Here is a 22,826-nt window from a genome sequence, read left to right as displayed (position 1 = left end):
GGTAACCTAAACTGTGTATAAACCTTCACTGAAAATTAAATATCATTTAAAAAACACTACTTACCCTCTAGGTAAAAAGAAAACTGTGGAACTTAAAAAAACCCCAAACTATTCATCGTAGCTTTGATACCTGGAAAAGGGCAGCTATTTTAAAATTTACTTTTTAGCTCTTAAACCCCAAAGGTGGGTATGTAGCTTGAACTTTCCCCTTTCTACCTTTAGATTCTCCACTGAGGGGCACAAACTGAAAGGGAAGATAGGTGGCAGAATGATAAAGATGAGATTTTCAGTTCTTCCCAAGGTTGCCTCTGAGAGCAGAGGTAGGAGGCCTCTCTCTTCCACATGTTGTTTGCCGTTGAGTAGATTTTGACTCACAGCGATCCTATATGACAGAGCAGAATGGTCCTGTAGGGTTTCCTACGCGGTAAGCTTTATGGGAGCAAATCACCAGGTCTCTTCTCCCTCGGAGCAGCTGGTTCCAACCACACCTTTTGGCTAGCAGCCAAGTGTTCAACCATTGTGCCACCAGGGCTTCTTGTGTGTGGCTTGATCTTCCTCTTTCTGGCCTTACTCCCTTGTCCTGGTGAAGTTTGTAAGAAAGGGGGTGTGGAAGGTGGCACCCCTATTATTGCATATACGAAGGTATTCTGATTTTACTCTCACACTTAATTGGTAGCTTGGCTAAGGTAGAATTCAGGTTAAAAAAAATTCACTCTCAGCTTTAAAGGGATGCTCCAACTTCTAGTTACAATGTCACTGCTGAGTAGTCCAATGCCATTCTGATGTAACTGTTTTTTAACTCCTGGCATCTTTCTGGATCTTTATCCCTGCTGTTTTGAAATTTCAGTGATCTGGAATCTCATTCCTTCAGTGGAAAATGTTCTATTGTTTCTTTCATTGTTTCCTCTGCTTCTCTCTCTTCTAGAAGTTTGACAGTCAGGTATTGGCCCTCCTAGATTAATCCTGTATGATTCTTTGTGTTTGTTGCTCCCATTTTTCCTCTTGAGTTTGTTTTGGGAGACTGCTTTGTTTTCCTACTCTATTTAATATGCTATTTTGACTACTCTCTTTTTATATCATTTTGTTCTTATTACTTGAACGTAATATCTGTTCTAATTTCCAAGACTACTGCAGTTTGAGTGTTTTTCCCTGTTCTCTGCAAGTTCCTCTTTTCCTTATTTTAGATTCTCTCATTTTAGAAACTCCCTTCAAATGTCTGGTGATACTTGGTTGATGGTTTATACTTAAAGAGCAAAGAATGAAAAGGTCTAAAAGAAACTCTGTACATGTTAGTGTAAGGGGCCAACTGATGAGCTTCCTGTAAGACGACTGGATGGTAACTGGGCTATATTATTGGGGAAACCAAATGTTAGCATCTTTAGGGCTTTACTTTTGGGTTATTCAGTTTTCTCTACAGAAGAGTCTTTCTCTTGCCTAGGACGTCTAACCCTGGCTGCCAGAAACAGGGAAGAGGTGGGAGAAACGGCTGAGGTTCCAGCCATCGGGCACACAGTCTTTGACTTAGTCTCCCTCTTTTCAGGCCTCACCCCACCCTGACATCTGCTGTGCTTACAACCTTGAGTCTAGACACTGTTTCAGCTTAGAGACTACATCTCCCATCTCGTGTGTGCGTGTGTGTGTGTGTGTGTGTGTGAACATTTTAACTCCTCCTCCCTGTAGAACCTGATGCTTCCAAACCCTGAGTATTTCTGGGCTCGGCAGGAAGACATGGCTTCCCGAGCCCTGGCACCCTCCAATATACGCATTAGGATGGAATATCCTCTGCTTTGGGTCAGTCACGACTACATCCACTTCTCGTCTTTACATTTTGTTGGAAATCTCTCAACCATAATAGTGTACTCCCCCATCTCAGTCTCTGTGAGTTAACAGCACTTCCGTGAGGGGTCCCTAGGGAGAAGACATAAACGTGTGAATTGAATCGGTGCTTCCACAAGAATGGCTGTGATGAAAGACGGCTACAATATTTTCAAAGCAAACAATTACTGAGCATTATATATTTATGTGTGTGTGTATATATATATACACATATATATATGAAATTAAGTGAAATGCTTCTAGTAGGGGCAAGCTTTATTTAACTGAATTTTGAAAATGAGAATATCTGTGTGCGCAAAAAACACAACCAAAAGCTAATCTACTCTCTTGCCTTCATAGTTACAGAACACTAAACACGTAAACATGCAAAACATGTATCTCATTTTTGCTGCTGGCGAACTCAGCTGCGGTCTGGGGCCATCGTGCCAAAACAAACATTATAGTTGTATTGCAATCAAAAGCTAGAGGAGAGAACATTTTCTGGAATGTATGTAAACCATCAGAATATGTTTGAGTTAGTGTAAAACAAACATATCAAAAAAATTCAAGGAACAAAGTCCCCATAAGAGGTATTTAAAAAATTTTATTTTAAAAGTGATATACAGAAATTGTTTGTAGTACGAGTCTGCCTTGATCTGGGTCTAGAAGCACACCGCACAGCCCAGTGCTATATCCTCCCAATCAGCTCCCTACCCCTACAGAGTAAGTCAGCCTCTAAACCAGAGCACATTCACTGAGCCTTCTAACGCATTCGCTAGTAAATCAATGCTGCGTTAGCTAAGCAGAATTTTACCTGCCTTTTAATTAAAGCTCCCAGAGGTAGAGTTTCTGAATCAGTATGGGGTGGGGTGGGGTGGGGAAGCTGTATATTGAGAGAATATCACTCATTTCAATCCAATTTTCAAACACTTTTATTAAGTTGGAGAAAACAGCTACCTGAATCGCTCTTGTCCTGCCGTATCCCATATCTGTAACTTTACATATTTACCGCCAACATTTATTATCTTTGAACCAAATTCCACTCCTATTGTATGATTTGAGTCATCTTTGACTAAAAAAGAAAAACAAGAATAAGGTACTTAATTTTAGGACATTAAAGAAACATGCTTAAAGACTTAAATAAGTAAAACAAAAATCAAGGGTTAAGTCAACGGGAAACTTAATTTACTTCAGTCATTTGTTTGGACAGTCAGTTGATAACAAAAGCACTCTTGTTTCAATAGAATACACAGTCTCTACTCTCAAAAAGACAATAAAACTTTTCTCCAAAACCCCCAAAATAAATCACACATTTCAAGACCTAGGCTTAAAAGTGGCCACACCATATCAGAGCCACATCTAACTGTCCATTCGTAAGGTATTCACAAATGGTTAAGTGTGTAACATACCCGCAGACCATCCCGCAAGGACCAACTGTCCCGCAACAGATCTGCAACTGGGTCAATAATGAGGCTGTGATATTGAAACTACCTGAATAGATAAATACTCTAAAGAAATACAAGGGAGGGAAAGTACTATAGTCCACAGAAGAAACTTGATGGGCATCAAAGACTAAGGGAAAAGAAGGAAAAGACAGAGCCAAAAAAAAGAAAAAACCCTATGTTGAATTTTCATAAACGTTAGTGCTGTATGCCAATAATTATGAATGAATTTGTTGGAGAAATTCTGTCTGAATGAGCAGGGAGGCAGGCAAAGTAAGTTGTATGATAAACTAACATAAGCTGTCTGCAAAAGGAAATTTCTGTGATAATAAAAGGATAAGCCAAAATCAAATATCATTTTTTTTTTATAGTCTATTGAGTAGTTTCTACTTTACAACTATAGGACAAAATTTAAATCTAGCAGAAATCAAGGATGTCATTTGACAGTTGCATTTACTGTTTTCTGGGGGAGTGAAGGGGACAAAGGAATCCCTGGGTGGTGCAAACTGCTAACATGCTTGGCTGCTAACCAAAAGATTGGACGTTTGAGTCCACCCAGAGGTGCCTTGGAAGAAAGGCCTGGTGATTTGCTTCTGAAACATATCAGCCTTTGAAAACCCTATGAAACACAGTTTTACTCTGACGCACATGGGGTTGCAATGAGTTGGAGTCTGCGACAGCAACTGAAAGCTAACCAAAAGGTCTGCAGCTGGAATCCACCAGGCGCTCCTTGGAAACCCTACGGGGCAACTCCACTCTGTCCTATAGGGTCACCATGAGTTGGAACTGACTTGATAGCAATGGGTTTGGTTTGATTTTTATCGAAAGAGCCCACAACCGATTTCTCTATACCTGTTTCCTAACTGGGGGCAATAACTGCCTTAACTACAATACTAGGCTACTATGAGGACCAAAATATTTTATCCAAAATGTACCACTAGAGTTTCTCTGGTCTTTGCTGCTAGGAAATAGAATTCCTGTCAAAGAACTCCTCTGCTGTCTCCAGCATGAATATATCTTTTAGCATCTGTGAAATGTGCAGTATTATTAACTACTTGTTGAAAACTGAACCACTTTAATATCAAAATGCTAACTTAAAAAAACTCAACCTTATTACCAAAAGTTTAAGAGCATAAACTCTTTATGTTATTTAAAAATACTTTTAAAATGTGATTTTTCTTCCTGCAAAAACGTTCAGAAGCTTTGCTGTGAACAAATCCGAGCGAGAGCATTCTCAGAACAAGACATGCAAGAAAGACTTATCACTTACAGTCACTTACATTTTTTTTCAATAAACTGATGAAGTAAGCAAGACTTGCCAGTTCCTGCATTTCCAATAACCAAGAACTTAAACAAAAAATCTGAAAGATAAAAAGAGACTGTGTAAAATAATTCCAAAACAGTTGCTACACATTTATCCTTCAACTACAGTCACAAAATTTAAGGCAATCTTAGCTGTTAGTACAATAATAGAAAAAATGAGGTAAACAAATATTTTGTGAAAATGACAACTGTGTTGTCAAGTCGATTCCAACTAATGGTCACCCCATGTGTGCAGAGTAGATGGTCACCCCATGTGTGCAGAGTAGGACTCCTGCAAGGGTATTTAAGGGTGTGACCTTTTGGAAGCAGATCTCCAGGCCTATCTTCTGAGGCACCTCTGGGTATGTTTGAACTACTAACCTTCTGGCTAGTGGTCCAGCACTTAACCATTTGCACCACACAGGGACTCTGAAAATGACAATAAACACATTAAATAACCTTTTCACACTTAAGTATTTTTTAAATATTTGGCTTACATTCAAATTGAGAGATTTTTCAAACAATGCCAGTGGTACGATTTGCTTTGAAGTTGGAAGTTTGATAATTACTCTTCTACTGAGTAACACATGTACATTTTCTAGCTACTATTTAAAGAAATATGGCCTCTGGGGCACAAAGGGTTTGCTCTTGGCTGCTAACTGAAAGTTTGGTGATTCAGACCCACCCAGTGGTGTCATAGAAGACCTAATGATCTGCTCCCATAAAGATCATAGTCAAGAAAACCCTGTGGGGTCACCGTGAGTCAGAACTGACTTGATGGCAATGGGATCTTCTGGGTTTTATTCGAAGAAATATACATACCCGATGACTTGCAAAAATAGCCTTGAAATTTCAAGTGCTTTTTTTTTTTTCTGTACCAAGGAAAAAATCTGGTAGACTTACAGTTAAGGGTTTGAGAAATCTATTCCTTTCTTCTTTTTAAAATTAGGAGTAAGTTTCCTCCCCACTTGCAGATTTTTGTGTTTTTACTTCTATTTCCTATATCTACGACTTGCAGAAAGGGCTGCTTAAGCTAAGTCTGTCAGTATATCATCTGTGAAATTTGTCTCATTCAGTGTAGAAAAAGCTTTACATTTCTTCTTTATGTATAGCAATAAATTTGGGATATATTATTTTCCATAAAGTAAAAATAAAGAATTTCCTAAATGGAATTTGTCAATTAGCATAACGTAACATAAATAACCTCACACTGCCCTTGGTGACTTACTTTGCTTTCTCTGTAAGTGAAGAACTTTAGTTCTGCTTAGCTAGGAGCTATAGAACACTAACACTCTCTCACTTTTCACTCCTACTGCTTTGAGTTCATTCTCTCACACTTCGATCTTGACCCACCTGTTAACCCATGTGCTTCCCCAAAGACCCTGCTTCACGCACTTACTGATCAATTACCTGGTTCTTTTGTTTGCACCTTTGAAAGTGTCACCTCATCACTGCTTTTCCACAACCAGACCAAACACTCCCTATCTCTGGCTACCTTCCCTCCCCCAACTAAGCCCTAATAGTCTATTTCTTTGCTGACACTTGGCCTAGCTGCACCTTAAGAACTACATTTATTGTTACTCAAAGATCAGGCCTATTCAATCTCTTGTGATTTCCAAATGGTTACAAACAATTAAACTTATAGAAAAGTACTATTAGAATTAGGTCAACATTTAAAAATACCAACAGGTTTATGCTTCTGGCTCTTTAAACACGTTCCCCTTTGAAAATTAATCATGGGCTGGTACCACAGGTAGGCATGGCATTCAAATTTAAATAACTATGTGGACAATGGACCCCCAAATCAAGATATTAACAACTACAGTACAAATGGCTCTAGAAAATCATATCATTGGGGTGCCTAGAAAAAACAGCATCCTCAACCAAAAATGCACAAGATTCCCACACATACATTACATCTGAAGATGAGCTCACAAGGTTAAATTCCAAAACACTCATGGAAACAATCCACCATGAGTGAGTCAGCAATCAGTAGATTTCAGTTTTAAGAATTTGATTAAAAAAAAGTCTTAAAAGCTTGCAAGTAGCCACCAAAATACAACTATCGGTCTCTATTCATCCAGAGCAAAAGAGAAAGAAGGAAACCAAAGACTCTAAGAACAAACTAGTGTACAGGACTAACCAGTCTATATAAACCACAGCCTCATCTACCCTGAGACCAGAAGAACTAGATGGTGCCCTGCTGCCACTACTGACCATTCTAATCATGCCACAATAGATGGACTCTGACAGGATGGGAGAAAAATGTGGAACTTTAAATTCTTAAAACAAACAAAAAAATAGACTCACTAGACAGGTTGAGACTGGAGGACTCCCTGAGTCTATTGCCCTAGATGAACCAAAACTAGCCCCTAAGGTTACCCTTTAGCCAAATAACAGACTGGCTCACAAAATAAAGAATATCACTTATAAGTACTGAGCTCCTTTAAAAAAATCAGCTATATGAGATGAAATAGTAAAAAATTACATTAAAACAAAGATGAGAACATAAAGGAGCAGGGAAAGTAGATTAATGGAAATGGAACAAAAACAGAAATATTGAGAATGTTCATAATTATGAAGAAAGTAACCAATGTCACTGAACAATGTGCCAAAATTGGTGAATGGGAACATAAACTGTTCTGTAAACCTTCACTGAAAACACAATAAAATATTATTTAAAAAAATTGAAAAACAAAACAGAGTATCCTCAAAATGATCAATACCATAAAAAAGGGAAAGTGAATGTGAAAGAATAAGATGCTATGAAAAAAAGAATAGGCAGATTTCCAGAATATCCAGAAATAAAAACTTCACTCATTAAAATTATAACCACCACTTGTCTGTTAATTTGTCATACTGTGGTGGCTTGTGTGTTGCTATGATGCTAGAAGCTATGCCAGTGGTATTTCAAATATCAGCAAGGTCACCCATGGTGAACAGGTTACAGCAGAACTTCCAAACTAAGACAGACTAGGAAAAAGGACTTGGTGATCTACTTCTGAAAAAAGTGGCCAGTGAAAACCTTACAAATAGCAGGAGAACATTGTCTGATATGGTGCTGGAAGACGAGCCTCTCAGGCTGGAAGGTACTCAAAATACGACTGGGAAGAGCTGCTGCCTCAAAATAGAGTCAAACTTAACGACATGGACGGAATAAAGCTTTCAGGACCTTCATCTGCTGAGGTGGTGTGACTCAAAGTGAGAAAAAACAGCTGAAAACATCCATTAGTAAAAGGAACATTGAATGTACAGAGTATGGATCTGGGAAAATTGGAAGTTGTCAAAAATGAAATGGAATGCTTCAAGATCAACATCTAGCATTTGTGAGCTACAATGGACTGGTATTGGCCATTCTGAATTGGACAATCATATGGTCTGCTATGCTGGGAATGACAAATTGAAGAGGAACGCTGTTGTTATTCATCGTCAAAAGAACATTTCAAGATCTCTCCTGAGTACAATGCTGTTGGTAATAGGATGGCATCCACATGCCTACAAGGAAGACCAGTTAATATGACTATTATTCAAATTTATTCACCAACCATTAAGGCCAAAGATTAAGAAACTGAAGATCTTTACCAGCTTCTACAGTCTGAAATTAATCAAACATGCGATCAAGATGCATAGACAAGGAGGTGGGGCCAAGATGGTGGAGTAGTCGGATGGCTCCTGTGGTCCCTTGTACAACAAAGACCCGAAAAAACAAGTGAATAGATTACATATGACAATCTAGGAGCTCTGAACGAGAGAGAGAGATGGTTCAGAAGCAGCGAGAAGTTGCCAGACCTAACCTGGCCAACACTGGCACCCTGCAGGCTGGATCAGCTGGCATGCATGGTGAGGCAAGCAGTGGTGCTTGGGAGGTGTTTTCCACATTGGGAGAGACCAAGCGGCAGGAAGTCTGCTCAACCTTCTGGAACCAGGGAGAAACAGCGCTTAATTGGCAAAAGGTAAGTACAAGCATCTAACCTACTTGTGGATCCAAAAAAACCCCTCACATTTACCTGCCCCCTCCCTGCTCTGCTCTGGTCCCGGTCCAGCTTCAGCAATTGCTGTGCTCCCTGGGCCAAAGCAGGACCTGTTGTGCACCCTGAACCATTCTCCCGGCTTTGGAGAGGGAATAAGTTAACAAACAGGAAAAAATAATCTGCCAGCTCCCCTAAGCCAGGAACTCAGGGCAGGCACAGTCCCTTTGCCTAGGCACAGGCATAAGAGGCCCACAGACTTTGAATGCCTTTCACCCCTGCACAGACCTGTGTGGGCCCATTTCAGCAATGTAGGCCAGTATAGCACAGTGTAACAGGGCATATACCTGAAGCCTATTTTCATCTGTATCTGCCATAAGGGGAAATGGCAGACTTGTGATATTTGACACCACCCTGCCCATTAAGCAGGGTACTCACCTACCAATATGAGGGGCCTGAGGACTGGTAGCTCCACCCACTCCACTAAGCCACCCACAGCAGGGTCCAAGAATAACTGATGACTCCCAGTTCTTACAGCCAAAAGCATTGGGTACCCATAGTCAGGCCGTAAAACTCACCTACCTATGTGCTTTATGGAACAGGGACATGCCTTCCACCCAGACACTGAGGGGCAGCTGTCAGACCGCTGCCTTGATCAGTGCATGACCCCCTATTACAGCCAGATACCTATGTCTGCTCCAATCACCCCTGCCCATATAGGACCGTAGGTGAGAGCCTGCACCACATACTTGATGACTGAGGACCTGGACACCTGGGCTTAATCCACACAAGAAAAGTAAATGGACTCCTGGGCTTATATATCTAGTAATAGCTCTAGCCACCTGGAGACAGGGCATAAGAGCATCAAAGACACCAACAATCAAACTAGCTCACATGACCAGACTATTTGGGCATATCAAAACAAAACAAACAAGATGCCAGCACAGTAAGCAAACATACAATAAATATAATAACTTATCGATGGCTTGGAGACAACAGTCAATATCAAATCACATAAAGAGACAGACCATGATGGCTTCAGCAAGCTCCCTAAACGAAGAATCAAGAAAACTTCTGGAGGAAGAGAATTTCTTGGCATTACTGGAGGTAGAATCCAAAAGACTTAATATACAGAACTCTTCAAGAGATCAGGAAGGAGATCAGGCAAAATGTAGAACAAGCCAAGGAACACACAGGCAAAACAATAGAGGAACTTAAGAAAGTTACTCAAGAGCATAATGGCAAATGTAACGCACTGTAAGAATCTGTAAGGAGACGGCAAACAGAAATCCAAAAGATTAACAATAAAACCTCAGAATTAGACAACTCAATAGAAAGTCAGAGGAGCAGAATTGAGGCAATAGAAGTCAGAATTAGTGAGATTGAAGATAAAGCACTTGACACCAACTTATTTAAGGAAAAAATCAGATGAAAGACAAAAAAAATTAAGAAACCCTAAGAATTATGTGGAACTCTATCAAGAGGAATAACTTACTAGTGATTGGAGTGCCAGAATGGGGGAGGGCGGGATATCAGAGAACACAGAGAGAATTTCCAAAGATCTGTTGGTGGAAAACTTCCCTGATATTGTGAAACATGAGAAGATACCTATCCAAGAAGCTCACTGAACTCAACACAGGTAGATCCCAAAAGAAAGTCACCAAGACATATTATGAAAAAACTTGCCCAAACCAAAGATAAACATAGAATTTTAAGTGCAGCTAGGGATAAATGAAAAGTCACCTACAAAGGAGAGTCAATAAGACTAAGCTCTGACTACTCAGCAGAAACCATGCAGGCTAGAAGGCAATGGGATGACTTATATAAAACCTTTAGGGAAAAAAAACTGTCAGCCAAGAATTATATATCCAGCAAAACTGTCTCTCACATATGATGGTGAAATTAGAACGTTTCCAGATAAAGAGAAGTTTAGGGAATTTATAAAAACCAAACCAAAATTACAAGAAATACTAAAGGAGTCCTCCAGTTAGAAAATCAATAACATCAGATAACAACCCAAGATTAGAACACAGGACAGAGCAACAGGATATAATACCAGACATGTAAGTCACAAAAATAAATCAAAGCTAAAAGACTGAAAATAAACAGAGATGTCAATACGTAAAAGATGACAACATTAAACAAAAAAGAGGGACTAAAAAATATAGTCAAAGATCTTTCATATGGAGAGGGAGTCGAGGTGATATAAAGAAATTAAAGATTGGTTTAAACTTAGAAAAATAGGGTTAAGTATTAAGGAAACTAACAAACCTACACATCAAAATAAAAAACAAGAAAAACAAAGACTCAGCAAAAACAAAATCAACAATGAAAAAGATGAAAAGAAAATACGTAAAGAAAAATGAGTACAGAAAATTAAGTGGAACAAAGAAACTGTCAACAACACACACAAAAAGACATCAAACTGACAGCACTAAACTCATATCTATCAATAATTACACTGGATGTAAATGGACTAAATACACCAATAAAGAGACAGAGAGTGGCAGAACAGACTAAAAAACATGATCCGTCTATATGCTGCCTACAAGAGACACACCTTAGACTTAAAGACACAAACTAAAACTCAAAGGATGGAAAGTAATATATCAAGCAAAGAACAATCAAAAAAGAGCAGGAGTGGCAATACTGATCTCTGACAAAATAGACTTTAAAGCAAAATCCACCACAAAGGATAAGGAAGGACACTACATAATGATTAGAGGATCAACACACCAGAAGTACATAACCATAATAAATATTTATGCAACCAACGACCAGGGCTCCAAAATACATAAAACAAACTAACAGCATTGAAAAGAAAAATAGATAGCTCCACAATAATAGTAGAAGACTTAAACATACCACTTCCAGTGAAAGACAGAACATCCAGAAAGAAACTGAATAAAGACACAGAAGATCTAAATGCCACAATCAACCAACTTGATCTCATAGACATATACAGAACATCCTACCCAACAGCAGCCAAGTATACTTTCTTTTCCAGTGCACATGGAACACTCTCCAAAACAGACCACATATTAGGCCACAAAGCAAGCCTTAACAGAATCCAAAACATCGAAATATTACAAAGCATCTTTTCTGACCATAAAGCCATAGAGGTAGAAATCGATAACAGAAAAAGCAAGGTAGATGCATTGACAATTACTGGTGATTGGAATGCAAAGGAAACAAAGAAGGATCAGTAGCTGGAAAATATGGCCTTTGTGACAGAAATGACACCGGTGATAGTATAACAGAATTTTGCAAGATTGATTGCAATGACTGATTCATTGCAACTATCTTTTTTTCAACAACACAAATGGCAACTATACATGGACCTCACTATACATGGACCTCATCAGATGAAACACACAGGAATCCAACTGACCACATCTGTGGAAAGACGATGGAGAATCTCAGTACCATCAGTCAGCATAAGGCCAGGGGCCAACTGCAGAAAAGACCATCAAATGCTCATATGCAAGTTCAAGTTGAAGCTGAAGAAAATTAATACAGGTCCGCAAGAGCTAAACTACAACCTTGAGCATACCCCACCTGAATTTAGAGATCTCAAGAATAGATTTGACGCATTGAACACTAGTAACCGAAGACCAGACGAGTTGTGGAATGACAAGAAAGACATCATACACAAAGAAAGCAAAAGGTCATTAAAAAGGCAGGAAAGAAAGAAAAGACCAAAATGGATGTCAGAAGAGACTCTGAAACTTCCTCTTGAACGTGGAGTAGCTGAAGTGAACAGAAGAAATGATGAAACAAACGAGCTGAAGAGAAGATTTCAAAGGGCCGCTCAAGAAGACAAAGTAAGGTATTACAAGGAAATGTGTGAAGACTTGGAGTTAGAAAACTAAAAGGGAAGAATATGCTTGGCATTTCTCAGGCTTAAAGAACTGAAGAAAAAATTCAAGCCTTGAGTTGCAATACTGAAGGAATCTCTGGGCAAAATATTGAATGATGCAGGGAGCATCAAAAAAAGATGGAATGAATAGTCACTTTACCAAAAAGAATCGGTCAACGTTCAACCATTTCAGGAGGTAGCATGTGATCAAGAACTGATGGTACTGAAAGAAGAAGTTCAAGGTGCACTGAAGGTACTGGCAAAAAACAAGGCTCCAGGAACTGATGGGATACCAATTGAGATGTTATAACAAACAAATGCAACTCCGGAAGCACTCATTCAACTATGCCAAGACATTTGGAAGACAGCAACCTTGCTGGCTGACTGGAAGAGATGTATATTTGTGCTCATTCCAAAAAAGGTGATCCAACACAAAGTGGAAATTATCAAACAATATCATTAATATCACAAGCAAGTAAAATTTTGCTGAAGATCATTCAAAAGCAATTGCAGCAATACATCGACACATTACCTGTGTTTTACTGACTATGCAAAGGGATTTGACTGTGTGGATCATAAGAAATCATGGATAACACTGCAAAGAATGGGAATTCCAGAACACTTAACTGTGCTCACAAGGAACCTGAACATAGATCAAGAAGCAGTTGTCCAAACAGAACAAGGGGATACTGCGTAGTTTAAAATCAGGAAAGGTGTACATCAGGGCTGCTTCCCTTCATCACACTTATTCAATGTGTACGCTGAGCAAACAATCTAATAAGCTGGACTATATGAAGAACAGGGTATCAAGATTGGAGGAAGACTCATTAACAACCTGTGTTATACAGATGACACAACCTTGTTTGTTCAAAGTGAAGAAGACATGAAGCACTTACTGATGAAGATCAAAGACTACAGCATTCAGTATGGATTACACCTCAACATAAAGAAAACAAAAATCCTCACAACTGGACCAATCAGCAACATGATGATAAACAGAGAAAAGATTGCAGTTGTCAAGGATTTCATTTTACTTGGATCCACAATCAACACCCATGGAAGCAGCAGTCAAGAAATCAGATGATGCACTGCACTGGGCAAATCTGCTGCAAAAGACCTCTTTAAAGTGTTAAAAAGCAGAGCTGTCACTTTAAGGACTAAGGTGAACCTGGCCCAAGCCATGTGTTTTCAATTGCCTCATATGCGTGCAAAAACTGGACAGTGAATACAGAAGACCCAGGAAGAACTGATGCCTTTGAATTGTGGTGTTGGTGAAGAATACTGACTATACCATGAATGGCCAAAAGAATGAAAAAAATCTGTCTTGAAGAAGTACAGCCAGAATGCTCCTTAAAAGCAAGGATGGTGAGATTTTTTCTTATTTGTACTTTGGACATATTATCAGTAGGGACCAGTACCTGGAGAAGGACATCATGCTTGGTAAAGCAGAGGGTCAGAGAAAAAGAGGATGACCCTCAAGGAGATGGGATGACACAGTGGCTGCAATAACGGGCTCAAGCATAACAACGATCATGAGAATGGCGCAGGGCCAGGCAGTGTTTTGTTATGTTGTACACAGGGTCATTATGAGTCGTAACTGACTTGATGGCACCTAACAACAACATGTTTTTATGTATGACTTAAAGGATCAACCTAAAATTTAAAAAAAAAAAAAAATTCATTACCAGTTACAATCACTCAAAAAAATATGCATAAATCTAATAAAATCTGTACAGGACTTGTACATTAAAAACTACACAACGCTGGTAAAACAAATAAAAATTTAAATATATGGAGAGACATACTATGTTCATGAATTGGAAGACATAACACAGTAAACGTCAATTCTTCCCAAACTGATATATAGATTTAATGCAATTCCTATCAAAATTCCAACAAGATCTTTTGTACATATAGACAAGATAATTCTAAAAGGCAAAGGAACTAGAACAGCAAAAGCAGTTTTGAAAAAGAATAAAGTGGGAGGATCAGTCTACTTGATTTCAAGACTTATATAGCTACAGTAATCACAACTGTGTGATATCAGTGGCAGGAAATACATAGATCAGTGGAGCAGAACAGAGAAGTTGGAAGTAGACCAACGAACACATCCCTGCTGAATTTTGACAAAGGTGCAAAAGCAATTCAATGGAGGAACGACAGCCTTTTTCAACAATGGTGCTGTAGCAAATGGACATCCATAAGCCAAAAAAAGACCCTTGATCTCAATCTCACACCTTATGTAAAAGCTAACTCAAAATGGATCATGAACTTAAACGCAGAAGATAAAATTATAAAACTGTTAGAAAAAAAATATGAGAAAAATCGTAGGCGCTAAGGCTAAGCAACGAGCTCTTAGACTTGACACCAAAGGCATGATCCATAAAAGAAAAAAAAACCCTAATAATTGGACTTCATCAAAATTAAAAACTTGCTCTGCATAAGACTCTGTTAAGAGGATGAAAAGACAAGATACAGACTGAAAGAAAATATTGACGAATCATGTATTCAACAAAAGGGCTTCTACCTAAAATATATAAAGAACTCTCAAAACTGAACAGTAAGAAAACAACCCAATTAAAAATTGGGCAAAAACTTAAATAGACACTTCACCAGGAGGATATAAAAATGGCAAGTAAGCACATGAAAAGATGTTTAACATTAGAGAAATGAAAATCACAATGATACCCCACTACAAACCTATTAGGAAGACAATGATACGTGCTGCTGAGGATGCAGAGCCAACAGGGATTCTGAGAAATTGCTGTGTTAAGAATTCAAACTGGAGTTGCCACTCTAAAAAACAGTTTGGCAGTTTCTTCAAAAACTAAATATGCAAAACTAAAGATACAAGGGAAAGATAAGTCCAAAGGACTAATGCACCACATCTAACACGGCCTCCACCAGACTGAGTCCAGTAAAACTAGATGGTGCCCGTCTACCACCACTGACTGCTCTGACAGGGATCACAATAGAGGATCCCAGACAGAGCTGGAGAAAAATACAGAAAAAAATTCTACCTCAAAAAGAAAGATGAGATTTGCTGGCCTGACGGAGGCTGGAGAAACCCTGAGACTATGGCCCCCGGACACTCTTTCAGCTCAGTAATAAGGTCAGTCCTGAGGTTCACCCTTCACCCAAAGACTGAACAGGCCCATGGAACAAAACAAGACTAAAGGGGCACACCAGCCCTGGGGCAGGGACTGGAAGGTAGGAGGGAACAGGAAAGCTGGTAATAAGGGAACCCTGTGTTGAGAAAGGAGAGTGATGACATGTCGTGGGGGTGTTAACCAATGTCATAGAACTATGTGTGTACTAACTGACGAGAAACTAGTTTGTTCTGTAAACCTCCATCTACAGAATTAAAAAAAAAACTAAATATGCAGCTACCATATGACTGGCAACTGCATTCCTGGGCACTTATTCCAGAGAAATGGAAACTTATGTTCATTTTGGTTTGGATGTTCATGACAAGAAGTCCCTGGGTAGTGCAAACCGTTAATGTTCTCAGCTGCTAACCGAAAGCTTGGCAGTTTGAGTCCACCCAAAGGCACCTCAGGAGATCTGGCAATTTACTTCCAGAAAATCAGCCACTGAAAACCCTAGAAAGCGCAGGTCTATTCTGACACAGACGGAGTCACCACGAGTTGGAAGTGACTGGATGGCAAATGGTATGTTCATATAAAAACCTGGCCACACGTCTGGGGTCTTCAATGCTAACAAGCGGCCATCTAAGATGCATCAATTGGTCTCAACCCACATGGATCAAAGGAGAATGCAGAACACCAAGGTCACATGATAACTATGAGCCCAAGAGACAGAAAGGGCCACATGAACTAGAGACTACATCATCCTGAGACCAGAAGAACTAGATGGTGCCCGGCCACAATCGATGACTGCCCTGACAGGGAGCACAACAGAGAACCCCTGAGGGAGCACACCCCAAATTCTCATAAAAAGACCAGATGTAATGGTCTGACTGAGACTAGAGGAATCCCGGCAGTCATGGTCCCCAAACCTTCTGTTGGCCCAGGACAGGAACCATTCCCAAAGACAACTCATCAGACATGGAAGGGACTGGACAATGGGTTGGAGACAGATGCTGATGAAGAGTGAGCTACCTGTATCAGGTGGACACTTGAGACTGTGTTGGCGTCTCCTGTCTGGAGGGGAGATAGGAGGGTAGAGAGGGTTAGAAACTGGCAAAATTGTCACGAAAGGAGAGACTGGAAGGGCTGACTCATTAGGGGGAGAGTAAGTGGAAGTATGGAGTAAGGTGTATATAAGCTTATATGTGACAGACTGACTTGATTTGTAAACGTTCACTTAAAGCTCAATAAAAATTATTAAAAAGAAAAAAAAAAAAATTCTAATTCAGAAAGTAAGACCAGACTTTCTGGCCTGACAGAGACTGGAGAAACCCTGAAAGTATGGCCTTCGGACATTCTTTCAGCTCAGTAACGAGGTCACTTCTGAGGTTCACCCTTCAGCCAAAGACTGAACAGGCCCACGGAACAAAACAAGACTAAAGGGGCACACCAGCTCTGGGGCAGGGACTGGAAGGCAGGAGGGAAGAGTGAAGCTGGTAATAGGGAGCCCAGGGTTGAGAAGGGAGAGTGTTGACATGTCGTGGGGCTGTTAACCAATGTCATGGAACAATGTGTGTACTACCTGTTGGATGAGAAACTAGTTTGTTCTGTAAAGTTTCATCTAAAGTACAATTAAAAAACAAAAGAAAAAAAAAAAAACCTGGCCACAAATGTTTACAGCAGCTCTATTCATAATAAGCTCAAATGGAAAACAACACAGATGTCCTTCAACAGGCGAATGCTCAAACAAACTGTGATACACTTATATCATGGGATACTTGGCAATAAAAAGGAATAAACTATTGATACATGCAACAATCGGGATGAATATCCAGAGAATTATACTGAGTGAAAAAAGTCAATCCCAAAAGATTATCCACTGTATCATTACATTTATATAACATTCTTTAAATAAAAAAAATATAGAAATGGAAAATAGATTCATGGTTGCCAGGTTTTAAGGGAGAGTGTGGGTGGGAGGGAAGTGGGTGTGGCTATTGTGACCCTAATACTCCCCAGCATGTTTCCTCCTTTTCAAAACAGGCAACTGAGAGCTTGACATAACTAACACCATGATGAACCTGTAAGTTCTTCTCCTTCCTCTGCCAGCCTCCTCCTTTGCATACCTTTGTTTTGACCTAATGTTAATGACTTTTTTCTGTTTTGATATGATGCAAATAACTTTCTTTTGTTCTGTCCAACCACCTGTGACTTACAACCCCCAACGGGAAATCAGAGCCCAGATGTCTGACATGTATATCTTTAGCCTGATGAGGAAATGTCCCACATGTATCTCTTTCGTCTGATAAAGAGTCTCTTGTCACTATCTTGTAATGAATAACTCCTCTGCCATGCCAACTGTGGGTTACAAAGACACTTCTAACCCTTTCAAAAATTCTACATAAGCTCCAACATAAAATTGCTTTTTGGAACTCTATAGAGACAGTTCGTGTTGCTGTCGGGTCACCGCTGGTATATACATCTCCTAAATAAACTTTCTCACTCTTTCTGACTTGGAGTACGTTTCATTGGCTCAACTGTTTCAGGGCACAGGCCCTAGTCGGGCAACACTATAAAAGAGCAAAGTGAGGGATCCTTGTAGTGATGGAACACTCTGTATCTTGACTGTGTCACTGTCATTGTCCTGGTTGTGATATTTGCACTACAGTTTTATAAGATGTTACTAGTGGAGGAAACTGGGTAAAGGGTACATGGGATCTGTCTGTACTTCTTAAAACTGTATGTGAATTTACAATTATCTCAAAATAAAAGTTCAATTAAAAAAAAAGGTGACATTATCTGACGTGAATGAATTATGTATAGTCCCAAACTAAAAGAATTACCAAAGGATGTGCTTTAAGGACACAGAACCCAGAAGGAAGGATAAGAAGCAAAGCCATCTACTTTATTATTTCCTGTCTGAAGATACATATGTTTGGCTAATGCATATAAACCAAGCATCATAAGAGGCAATTAATTATTAGACAAATAATGGTATAATACAATCATACCCCAAGGTATGCCCTTTTAGGTGACAAGATTTCAGCTTTATGAGGAGTTTCAGTTGATACTCCTGTTAATGAGGCTGACTGAGATTTCATACACCAGCTTGCTGAACAGGAGCCAGGTTCACGTGCCAGTCTCCACGCTGGTGGTGGGAAGCACCACCCATCTGTGTCACGTGCTCCTGCTCTGCTAAGCTCACGGCAGTGATGGTCTCACACACCATGCCCCGCATCAGTGAGCAGACCTGCATTGGGTCTGACTGATTTTTTTATTATCTGGGAGATTTTTTTTTTTTCCTTTTCCTTGCTTTAACGTGAATTATATACACACTGAGTATAAAATGTTATGTTCTGTACATTAGTGTACAGCGCTTAAGAGCTACAAAAAAAAGCTTCAAGAGCAGGTAAATTCAGAGTAATTAATGAAGGGAAATTGCCTGGTTAGGTTGCACTGGGGTGATTGTGAACTAGTTAAGGAATTATGTCTATTTTCTCTAGTGTTGTTTTATTACAATTGGGTATTAATTTGGAGGCCCAAATAAAAACTTTTTTCTTGCCCAATATATATCACTTTCACCCAATGAGTGCTTCCTTAGGAATGAAGGTATAGGGAAGACCGTATTACAAAACAGAAAATCCAAAGTGAATATATTCTACTGTGTACTTTTAATTTTCCATACGAGAAATGTTAAAGGAGAGGTAATAAATAATTGGAAAGCAGTCTAGGGTAAATGTCAACCACTCAGAAGACAGACAAAATACAGACCAGGAACAAAATGGCCTCCAAGCCACTGAAACAGTAGAAGTACAGCCAAAGGGTTAAAGGCTTTATAGATGGACTTTATAGGAGAATCCTCTATATTTTGCAACTTACTGATTTCTTTTTACGTTCATTTCAAGCAACTTCTATGATCTAGTTTCCCAGACACAGCAGGTTAGAAAGCATATACTAAAATGGGACTGTGTTGGAATCGACTTGACAGCAATGGGTTTGGTTTGGTTTTGGTGAGCTACAGGCACAGTGACAATCAACTGCTGACACCAAAGGCAACCACTGACGGCAGGAAAGGGGCAAGAGAAGTGACTGTGTAATACAGCCCAGCCCACCGTGTTCAACAACTGATATTCAATGGCAACCTTAGTCTTCGGGAAAACTAAAATCATACTCAGTAGGTAAGACATGACCTTTGCCTTCCTAATTTCACCCCCAAGCAACAGTTTTGCTTTTGAAGATTTCTGAAGGTCGGAAATCAATGGTGTCACTGATTGCACTTTGGTTTAATGTGTTTTACTTCCTACAGAAGAGGAAAGGAGTGTAGGGTGCCCATTAGAGTTTGGGTAGGGTGGAGTTATTCTGAGAACGATTCCTTGATTTCTGGAGTAGGGGACCAATTGGTTTGTGATACCAAGAACTGAGAGGAATACTGAAGGTTTTGAGGAGGAATACATTTGAGGCCAAATAACAAGTGCAGGGAAACCCTGGTGGTGTGGTGGCTAAGAGGTACAGCTGTTAACCAAAAGGTCGGCAGCTGGAAACCACCAGACACTCCTCACAAACTCTATGGGGGCAGTTCTACTTTGTCCTATAGGGTCGCTATGAGTTGGAATCAACTTGGCGGCAACAGGTTTGGTTTGGTTTTAATGAGTGCAGATTCAGAGATTAAACTTAAAATATCTGTGAGCCAACTAGGTGAAGATTTCGGGAGGCAGCTCTCCTATGGGGCTGAACATGCAAAGAGAAGCTAAGTAAGATAAAGGCTGGAGAGTGTTTGCTGCATTTGGCCATCAGCAACCTAGGTGAAATCAACTTCACTTGAGGAGGGGCCAAAGCCTAATTACAGTCAGTCAAAGAAGGAGGGAGTAAGATGCTGCAGATAGAAAGTATCCACACCTCTTACAAGAAGCCTGGCAGTGAGCTATTGCAATTGCCGTCAATAAGTGGTAAATCTGTAAAAAGTCAAATTGGCAAAAGTTGTGTGATAAATAGGCTTACAATAATGACACTCCCCCTCCCCCCCCAAAAAAGTAGGTGCTGAGGCTGCTTATGTACAACCAAAAACCTCGTGGGATTTGGTTCCTTGGCTTGGAGGTTTAGGGTCATGGTTTCATGGGACATTCCAGTTAAATGGCCTGATAACGTGTTTAGAGTTCCATCTCTACTTCACTGCTTAGTTCCCAGGGTCATAAAAGCTTGCAAGCGGCCAACCAAGGTACAAATGCTCTCTTATCGCCTGGGGCAGCAGAGGAAGGAGGAGAGTCAAGAATAGGAGGAGGATACGGAACGTGTGGCTAACTGCCTCCATTTGCCGTGAGACCAGAACTGGATCAAAGATTCTCTAGAAGATTCCTGATTAAAAGGGGGGGATATGTAGAACAGAATTTCAAATTCTTATGGACTCCAGGCTATCTGAAGCCATGGAGTCTGGATGAATCCCTGAAACTACTGCCCAGAGATAATTTTTTTTTTTTAATTGTGCTTTAAGTGAAAGTTTACATATCAGGTCAGTCTCTCATACAAAAATTTGTATACACCTTGCTGTGTACTCCTAGTTGCTCTCCCCCTAATGATACAGCACACTCTCTCCATCCGGTATTCCCCGGGTCCATTCAGCCAGCTTCTGTCCGCCTCTGCCTACTCATCTACCCTCCAGAAGTGAGCTGTCCACATAGACTCATGTGTCTACTTGAGCCAAGAAGCTCACTCCACACCAGTATCATTTTCTATTCCATAGTCCAGTCCAATCCCTGTCTGAAGAATTGGCTTTGAGAATGTTTCCAGTATTGGGCCAACAGAAGGTCTGGGGACCATGACCTCCAGGGTCCTTCCAGTCTCAGTCAGACCATTAAGTCTGGTCTTTTCCCAGAGATAATCTTTAAACTTAAACTAAAAAAAAAATCCCCTGAAGTATTCTTGAAACCAAACAATAGTTTATTTAGCTTAACTAGTAAAGAATGTCTACCCTGAGCATTGTGCTCTTTCAAGATCTATCTATAAGGGATCAAACTGACAACTGCAACTCGAAAGATCACATGGGAAACTCAGGGGGCAATGAGTTTATGTTAATGGGGGAGGAATAACTCAGAAAAGGAGGGTGAAAATCGTTGCACAACTCGAAGACTATAATCAGCATCACTGAATTGTGAATTGTACATATAGAAACTGGTGAACTGGTAATATGTTTTGCTGTGTATATTCTCAAAAACAACAAAGAAAATTTAAAAAAAAAAAAAAAAGGGAAGAAACCTGTGTCAGAAACAGAAGGGGTAAAGGAGGATGCAAAAAGAAAAGTTTTTTTTTTTTTAAAGTAAAGGACAGGAAATGGCCAGTGGAGAAAGAAAAGCAGGAAAACGTGAAAGAAATTCAAAGATGGGGTCTAAAGTGTAAGGGAAGGGTCAGCCTTCGAAGAGAAAGACCACCACCATTCTTCTGAGGTAATGAAAGCAGTCAGGAAAAGTGTGTAGGTAAACGAGGTTATAGGTTTGGGAAAAGGAAGGGGAAGAAACAGAGCTTCCTATCACGGCAACCTTTTTCCTCCGTATCATCTACTGGGGGTGAGATAGCATGCTTGAAGAGATTAGTGAAGGTTTCAAACAGCTGCTCTCTAGAGAAAAGGAGGGATGACCAGGAAAAGAAAAAGAACTGCTAAGTACTAAGTGCCCAGAGGGAACTAGAGACCATAAATCTTTAGGAATCTATCTGAACAGGGCTTTGTCCAGCAAAGTTCAACAGCTGCTGCAGAGCAGAAGGCGAGGCAGATGGGTGCAAAGTGAGGGCTGGAATCACAAGGCATGTGTAGCTGAAAGACAAGGAAGAGGTACTGACAGAGAATAGTGAATGGCAATCCAAGCTGGGAGGGAGCGGCTCATGGCTGAAAAGAAGAGGGTGGGAGGGGAGGGACCAGGAGCCTGGAGCTCTTAAAGTAAAGACTGGATGTAGTAGGAGTGGATGAGAATGAGACATCAGACAATGTCCAAGGAGCTGCTGAAGGGAAGGTGACCAGGATGAAGTCCAGGATCTGTGAAGCTAAGCTGACTGAGCCCTCTACAAGGACACTGCAGTCAGCCAGCATCAGAGAGGAGCTGGGGTGCAGTGCCTAAGACTATAAGCTCGGCCACCTTGTTGAATAAGGAGTGACCCAGAAGTCATCAGGTAACTGCAGCAAGAAAGAGCTAGCAAATCATGGAACTTAAAAGGACATGTACTTCACAGGAAAAGAAAATTAGTACAATGGTCAGGGCAGAACGAAGCAGCAGGAGCCTTGGTGAAATGCTGGCTTAAGAGAGGCAGAAGGCTTGGATGGGAGGAGAACATCTGACGTGTAGAGGGCAGGAAAACAAGCAGCAAA

At 40.2% G+C, this 22,826-nt stretch overlaps 1 protein-coding gene across 3 annotated transcripts in view; it reads right to left on the bottom strand.

The window, feature by feature from the left end:
• Nucleotides 1–22,826, bottom strand: part of RAB4A (RAB4A, member RAS oncogene family) — a 64,334-nt gene that overhangs the window by 32,358 nt on the left and 9,150 nt on the right. The window contains exons 2-3 of one of the 3 annotated variants that reach the window (XM_049881179.1): nt 4,538–4,618; nt 2,773–2,887 (exon numbers count right to left, since the gene is read on the bottom strand). The exons of 1 other annotated variant lie outside the window; for it this stretch is intronic. In XM_049881179.1, coding sequence (XP_049737136.1) covers nt 2,773–2,887; nt 4,538–4,618 — 196 coding nt within the window. Of the gene's footprint in view, nt 1–2,772; nt 2,888–4,537; nt 4,619–22,826 lie in introns of those variants that run through there. One more of the 3 variants, XM_049881180.1, reaches the window with a different exon arrangement.

This window comes from Elephas maximus, chromosome 3 (assembly GCF_024166365.1).
Source record: "Elephas maximus indicus isolate mEleMax1 chromosome 3, mEleMax1 primary haplotype, whole genome shotgun sequence".
NCBI classification, from domain to species: Eukaryota; Metazoa; Chordata; class Mammalia; order Proboscidea; family Elephantidae; genus Elephas; species Elephas maximus.
The sequence above is the reverse complement of the archived record's forward strand: the minus strand, read 5'-3'. Positions and strand labels throughout refer to the sequence as shown.